Source organism: Pyxicephalus adspersus, chromosome 6 (assembly GCF_032062135.1).
Source record: "Pyxicephalus adspersus chromosome 6, UCB_Pads_2.0, whole genome shotgun sequence".
Taxonomy (NCBI): Eukaryota; Metazoa; Chordata; class Amphibia; order Anura; family Pyxicephalidae; genus Pyxicephalus; species Pyxicephalus adspersus.
The window spans coordinates 107008912-107017268 of record NC_092863.1 but is presented as its reverse complement, the minus strand read 5'-3'; the positions used below and the strand labels follow the sequence as shown (position 1 = coordinate 107017268).

Genomic DNA, 8357 nt, shown 5'->3' with positions numbered 1-8357 from the left:
CATTTTACTACATAAAAATTTAAATGGGAAAGTAACAACAGTGAAACAGGAAAATGAAGGAAGGGCGATACGTGTTACTATAACATTTTCAGATATTTTTCAGAGATTTTAATATATAATTTTTATGCACCCAATACTCCAAATGTGAAGTTTTTTCAGGGGGCTGTCTAATGGTTAATGCAAGATCCTATAGAACATAAAATAGATTGAGATTTTAATTCAGTTTTAAATGAAGTGGAAGATAAATTCCTCAAAAGGCATTGATTCGGACATATAAGACACTAAAAAATACTAAGTTGGGTAATTTTTTAAAAAAATACAAATTTAAATGATATATGGAGACAGAGGTTTCCATTGGAGAAGGGGTTTACCTTTCTTCTCATGTTCACCTATCTCAAGCAAGAATTGATTATCTTTTTGGATCTGACTCCTTATTGTATTTGATAGAATCTCCAGAGATTAATACCATGGTTATATCAGGTCATTCCTCGATATCAATAGTTGTTAGAGACAAATACAGAGAGGCGATCACATTCAGTGGAGACTCCCTTATTTTTTAAATCAGGAATTTAAAGGGATGATAGTTCAAACATGGATTGATTATACAAGAAATAATGCACCACATAAATCTGACCTAATTTTATTCTGGGAGGCTGGTAAAGCCTATTTGAGGGGATGCATTATTTCTTTTATGATAAAAAAGAAAAGCAAAACATTTAGAAAATATATGCAAGCCATTCAGGAGTTGAGAACAATTCAGTAAATTCAGTATTATCATAAATATGATAATATCGCAGGTAAAATGTTGGCAAACTTAGTCAGACAGAAATATAAACCAATGCATGTTCGTGAATGTCTTTTCCTTCAGGTAAGGTGACTGCAGAGCAAAAGATAATTAAAAAGATATTGGCACAATGTTATCAGGAGGTATATGTGCCCTCACATGATGGAATTTCAGAGGTGGACAGGTTTTTGGAGAATATCAGGCTTCTCCAATTATCGCAGAATATGAAAGCTAAATTCAATGCCCCAATATCGGTGTTAGAAGTATGAAATATAATATCAGGAATGGCCAATGGTAAAACCCCTGGTCCAGGTGGGTACACTGTAACATTTTTTTAAGTTGATAAAATATGAAATAGTGAAAGATTTATGTGTACTCTTTGTGGGAAAAGGGATGTTATCTCCCAACGGGTGAAAAAGCTTTTATTAAAGTAATATATCATTATTAAATATAGATCAGAGGTCTGCAAACCTTTGTGGCTACTAGGCCAATTAAGGGGTAGGCAGGAGCACACTAGGCTGGACTCTCTCTTGAGTCCCACCCTAATGGCTTTACTCTACCACCAGGAACCACCCCCTGGAGGGAAACCCCTCTCCTCTGTATGCATTGCATTCCTTATTTACCCTGGCGGCGGAAGTGTTATTGGAGGCTGCAGTAAATAAGGGAGCTACAGCAAGAGGAGGCTCAAGAGCCGCATGCGACTTTGGAGCTCCAGTGGCTCCAGCAGTTTGTTTCAGCCTAACGTCCCCTGGCTAAACCGGCCGGCAACCAGCAGCTCTGGAGCTACGGGATGCCAGCCAAGATTAGGCCAGGCGGCTAGGGGGCCGGAACAAACTATCAGCTAGGCCGTATCTGGCCCAAAGGCTGGAATTTGCAGACGTCTGAAATAGATGGAAGAATTTGATATAAAATAGTGGCGGATAGGATAGCAACTTTTTTGCCATCGCTTATTATGGAGACACAGGTGGGGTTTGTTTAGGGCAGGGTGGCAGTATCAAATATCTGTAAGGTACTTACAGAAATGGATTTGGCTAGTATTTCTATTGACGCTGAAAAAGCATCTGACAATGCTAAGATAACTTGGCTTTTTAAGGTTCAACATTATATGAGTTTTAATGAACTATTTATTCTTTTTTAATGGCTATGTATAAAAACCCTATAGCAGGAGTATCCACTCCAGGATTTTACAGATCCTTTAAAATTCATAGAGGTAGAAAACAGGGAGGTCCATTATCAACTTTATTATTTAATTTAGCGTTAGAACTATTGGTTAGAATGATAGAAAACTCCATTGGTTTTAATAGTATTAAATTTCAAAACTATAGGATGAAATCTGCATTTGTAGCAGATGACATTTTATTGTTTTCATTTAACCCACTGGCCGATATAACGAATAATACGGTCATTGTTAGTACACGTTGGCTCTTTTTCAGGATTAAAAGTTCATTTTTAAGAACAAAATTTTATTTTTAAACCCACTCTGTAGTGGATCATGTGCTTTAAGTATAAATACTGATTTTCAAATAGCACAAGATAATATTACTTATCTAGGTATATAGAGTGGTTATCTTCCTCAATTAATTGGTTAAACTATCCCCTGCTATTTTCTAAAATAATGGGTGAACTTAAAAAGTGGAAACGTTTTCTGACATCATTTATGTGACAATGCCATTTTATAAAAATGGTTTCTTTTGCCAGATTACTTTATCCTTTGCAAACCATTCCTTTATTGCTGAAACACAAAGATGTTATATCTTTGAAAAGAGCATTTTCTTGTTTTATTTGGGGAGGCAGAAGGGCTACAATAGCAATAGGTAAACTGTACTTGCCAGGATCCACAGGAGGAATTCATTTTCCTAATATAATATTATATAATTTAGCTTGTATTACGAGACATGTCTCAGACTGGGTTAAGGGTACCTTCATATATTCTAACATATTATTCTAAGTTGGAAGGAGAAATGGTACAACCGTGGGATTTAAGGGTTATTCTGCATTGTAAATTACCCTAGTTACCATCTTAAACAGAACATATTTTTGAGGGACACTATTTTGGACTGGAGGGAGGTAAGAAGGAAAATATATTTACCTGCACACTTTTCTAAATATTTGCCTATACGTGGCTATCCTCAATTCCCTCAAGGGACTTATGAGTCTATTTTTCAGATATGAAAACAGAAGGAATTAATTTATTTTGGAGATCTTTTTGATTCAGAGAATATGATGATATGATGAAATTAGGAAATCTTAGTGTTAAATTTCAATTTTCATCAGCAGCATTGCATCCACTGTATTATAAAGTTCAAGCTCAACTAAGGACTTTGACTGAAAGACCAGGGGAAGCATTACAATCCAATGACTATGATTTATTGCTTTTGACACTACTGCATATTTCTTCAATTTATTCATTTCTATTGCCTATATTCACTGAAACCCTGTATACATCTAATGTTAAAATGTGGCAAAATGACCTTCAGGAAAGAGATATTATAGATAAAATAATAAAGGGGTACATAACAGTGAAGGAAAGAATGAATAATGAGGTGGGGAGAGATACACAGATTATGATCATGCATAGGGCTTTTAAAGTATTTTGTCTGCCTCAATCACCTTCTCAATCTGGTAATTAGAATTATCAATGCCCAAAATGTGGGGCCTCTCCATCTTCTTTAGTACATCAGCTCTGGAAGTGTCCCAATTTTTAAATATTTTGGCAACAGATGATACAATTTATAAAACAAGCTATGGATATACAACTTCCCCATTCTCTGTGTCTTTTATTATTTGGCGGCTGGAGGAACCAAATTTGTTAGATATACTTAAAAAGCAAAATTAGTATGTCTGATAGCAGCAAGAAGAACAATATAAGGCAATGGATACATTTGAATAATTCTTCTATTGAACAAGTGGTTACCTCTATGAAAATTGTTTTGTGTGGAGAAATGCTGGAGACACACCAAAGAGATAATGAATTTGTTACACAGTTTCTTCAGAGGTGGTTTCTCTTTATTAGCAAGATGTTAGACGATAGAGAGAAAATGGCTATAAATGATCGTTTTAAATATTTGTTATGGTATCACTAATGATCCAGTCTGAAAGAATTGAAGAATAATAGTTTTACATGTTAAAAACGGGTTATTAAAAAAAGTTATAGGAGAATTTAGAAAGAGAGAGAGCTGACGTAATGATAGTAAAAGTATATGCAAATAACATATAAGTTTGTAATATGGTGTGTTTTGTATTAAAATGTATTTTTTTTTCCAAAACTGAAGAGTTGTTCTGATATGAATATATGAATGTTGTTTTTGTTGATACATGGAAAAATAAAGATGTATTTAAAAAAAAACTATTCTACATTAATTGCTTCAATTACTTCTATGACCAAGAAGGGAAGCAATTGTAAGTTCTGGTCAACAGAGGCACTCCAGGCCCTTTATTCACTGAAGAAGGCGTTTGCATGAGCTCCTGCTTTGTTGTTCCCTGACACCTATCAGCACTTTATTTTGGAAGTGCATGCTTCTTCAGCCAACCTGAAATCATGCGGTTTCTTCTCAAAGATGTTCTCTACCGTTGAGAAAAACTACTCTACGTTCCTGTTTGCTTCTCTTGGTCCTGATTCACTGTTTATCAACCTTGGCTTGACCTTGACTACTCCTGATCGCTGCCTGCCCTGACCTCTGGCTTGCCTGAACATTCCTTGAACCTCATTCTGGTACCACTTCTTGTCTCTGTCAACAGTCTTGTGCCTGTCAGCAGTCACCTGCCTCAGCGTGCATGGGGGCCACCACCTGGCAGTTGTTTGCAGTGCAACACCTTCACCTCTGGGGAAGACCGGGCAGCTGCTCAGTTTCTGTGCCAACTGAGCTGGTGACACAGAGGGTCCACCATCCTGCCTTGCAGCACCGTGACAAACAGGGTAAACTGGTTATATCTACATGAAATTTTGCCTGCAAACCTCAATGGACTTAAGAAATGTTGTAAAGAAGAGTTGGCCACATTTTTCCACAAATGATGTAAGTCTGATAGTGTAACCTAGAAAATGTTGACTTCCAGTTATTGCTGATAACATTGTTCTTTTTACAATTTATTGAATTACACCTGCAAAAAAATCTCTCTCTGTCACATGCTTCGAAAGGAAACTATAATCTGTGAGCTAACGAATATAATCTAGGCATATTTTGCTTTTGTCCATAGAATTGGAAATTGCTGCTTCTTGAAAACATGGTGTCAGGAAGCCTGCAGTTACATATGTGACCTCCAGGTGGCACTATGATTTAGAACACCTTGTATGTGCTTCCACTGCTAACCAGCAGGGGGGCATTCTGAAACCAAGCTACCCGTGTGGCTCGTTAATAGCAGGCCTATATGATCTGGTGTTACACATCCCTCATATGATGTGTATGTTAGCATTGGATGTGTATCTTTAGACTTAAATCATTGTTGGTGCTCTGGGTACTTGCTCCCTGAAATTCTTTACTAGCCCTGTTCCTGCTTCTAATATTCTTGCCCATTGCATATAGTTGTATAGCATGTTTGATATTCACTGTTGTTTGCTGTGGGGTGTACACATTCACTTACAATAAACATTTCTAACCTTATCCAGACATTGTGGTTTTTAGTGTATGCTGCCAATGCAATGTTTGTCTCCCTCTTGTTTTCTGCTTGAAGAAATCCTGACACCTGGATATGGGCTTTAACAGACCCCCAGTGCATGCAATTCCTAATTTCTCTTTATGGTTTATGTAATATAGAACACTGTGCACACAGCTGCTGTGAACTCACATTTTTGTACAGAGGGGACTGGTTAATCCAAAGGCCCCCTTATTGGTCCTTTAAGCAACCTGACCAAATGTTAAAGGCCAGAAAGTGCTTTGTGGTTAACCCTCGCACAGAAAAATAAAAGGGCAAAAGAATAATTCAATAAAAACCTGAAAAAGGATAAATACAAGTAAACTAATATTATGATATAATGTATAGTGGATTTATAATCCATTGTTTTATACTGCTCCAGTGCCAAGGCAATCATACTGAAATACAATATTCTCTTACCTGTATTGATTTCCCCTAAAATTGCCAATAAATTAGGGTTAGGATGGTCTTCCTTTAGGGCACAGAGACATTTCCAGAATCCGGTCACAGCTTCTCTTCCCCGTTTCATGATATCTTTATATAAAATAGTGGGGAAGTCTTCTTCACATTCATTTTTAATTTCCAGATACACCTAAAACAAGTCATTATTACAATTATTTCTGCCATGATGATAAATATGATGCCCCCCTTTCAGGACTATTGCCCAATTTATCGGGGTGCACTTTTTCATGCAATTCCATTCCATTTATTTGCTCCCTTCTGACTTCCAGGAGTCATTTTGGCCACCCGCTATTCTCCTTGATGTGTGAGGAGGAGAAGCCATAGAACTCTAAATGTAGAAGTGCCTGGGGATGTGACAGGAAAATCCACAACCCAATGCCGCTGCCTGCCTGATTCCTTGTGAAGAAAAAGACTAAAGTTCCGAAAATAGAGAATCGAGAGCAAGAAGGGCAGATAATGTGTAATCACTGCTGAAATAAAGGCTTCCAAAATCAAATCCAACTGAGGCTGTTGTCAGCAAGTGTGGCAGGGAAAATATCCAAGGTGTAGTGAGGAGCGGGGAGAGCTACCGGTCAGTAGGGTGCAAGAAAGTCTGAGCAGAATGAGTGTTAATGGGGAAGAGGGGTTTGGGTGAAGGGATAAGAGTGGAAGAAGTGTCAGCATGGGGGTTGGTTAGGTGGCAATGGAAACAAATAAACTAAAGTTTATAGTAAATCTGAGTAGTAGCAAACTTGATCCTCATCTGCTTTTACTGATTCATCCTATACTTGATTCATTGCCTGCCTGCTAAACATTGCTGACCTAGGTTTGCCTTCTTAGTCTAATATAAGTTAATTGGCATCATGTTGATTACACCAGTCACCAGTTACAGACCACCAGTTACAGACCACCAGTTACAGACCACCAGTTACAAATCAGTTTTGAGTTCTGTTACCAATTGTTGATTTAAGACACACATTTAAAACAAAAACAACTTTTTTTATGCAGGACTTTAAATTTGCCAATCAACATCAAAAGGTTAAAAAAAATCAACTTTTAATAATAACAATACAATAAAAAAACTTATATAAAATAATGCTTCAACAAATACACTGTGCAATGCTGACATCAATACCTCCTATCAAATATGAGTATCATTGGAGTCCCATACCTAATTGTACAAAGAATGAATCCCCAAAACAAAGATTATACATTGTATATGAACATAAATAGGATCCCCCATAAGGATACATTAATTTATATATTCTACGCTTTCAATGAAATAAGTCTGCTTCCTCAGGAGTGTGTGAGGTAAGTACTACAAATAACACAAATAACACCTAATTATAAAACTTATACTGCAACATGTTTATGGCTTCTCCGATTCTAGTCTTAATCATATAGTCTATAATCTTCTCAGTCTTGGAGTCCTCCTAGGATTGGGTCTGTATAAGGGAGGATTTCAGGGTATTTATCAGGCATTCAGGACCCATGCTTATACACATAGTGTGTAGGATAATCTGCAGTCAGTGTTGTAAATCCAGGACTAATGTAGCATTTAAATATTCTGCTAGCTGTGGCCACCAGATATGTAACACCATACACTGCAAGTATGGATCCCATAATGCAAATCCCAAAGAGTAGTTATATGAGGGAAAAATTGTGCCATGGATAAAGGAACCCTGGATGTACCTAGAGGTAGGCTAAGATGTGATAGAAGCCATAATTTGCTTGGGTACCATGAACTTCAATATCCTGGGCAACTATAACACATTAAACAATTCTACAACACTCTGAAGAAAGACGGATATCTGTAAAAAATAATTACACAGGTCAACAAAAAATTAGTTTTAATCATCATCAGAAACCACCGCAAACTGCAAATCAGTTTTTCGAGCAGATTTCAGATCTGTTCTCAGTTTTTCCCTAACACGTACAGTATTTAAGTTATGAGCTTTATTATAGTTTACATTGTACATGCATGTATTTTGTACTAAAACAGCCTGGTAACTTACTTACCTCAGCATTCAACACATTCTCTTCCTGAAGCTTTCTCAGAAGTGCATGAGTGTCTAAGCTCCCCAGAATATTGACCAGGTCATCTTCATAGTACTCAAATATCCTCCTCACTGAGGAGTCCTTGTATGTAGACATTTTCTGGCAGAATCTCTGAGCGTCCACTAGAAAAGTACAAAAATAAAATACATTTACAGGTTTGTGAGAATTTTAATTTAGGTTTTCAATTTAACTTGGAAAAGAAAAGTCAGCACGCTGTTGAACTGAGAAATATTACACAGAAAAAAATCCAGTGTGTTATTGTGAGTAGTGTTGGTGGAATAGCTCACTATTCGATTCAGCAGCCATTCGCTCAAATGTAGCAAAATTATTCGGGTGGTCGAATTTCAAAGTCGAACACTACCGTGTTTCCCCGATGATAAGGCAGGGCCATCAAATAAGACAGCCCCCCCTTTTTAGGAAAAAATGAAAAATAAGCCCCCCCCCC

General features: G+C 37.0%; 1 protein-coding gene across 7 annotated transcripts in view; it reads right to left on the bottom strand.

The window, feature by feature from the left end:
- Positions 1-8357, bottom strand: part of LOC140332342 (NACHT, LRR and PYD domains-containing protein 3-like) — a 92478-nt gene that overhangs the window by 61175 nt on the left and 22946 nt on the right. For all 7 annotated transcript variants that reach the window (XR_011921106.1, XM_072413616.1, XM_072413612.1 and 4 more), the window contains 2 exons: positions 7874-8034; positions 5834-6005 (listed from right to left, as the gene is read on the bottom strand). Coding sequence is in view for 6 of the 7 variants with exons in the window: in XM_072413616.1 (XP_072269717.1) it covers positions 5834-6005; positions 7874-8034 (333 nt within the window). In the remaining variant the exon portion in view is untranslated. The remainder of the gene's footprint in view (positions 1-5833; positions 6006-7873; positions 8035-8357) is intronic.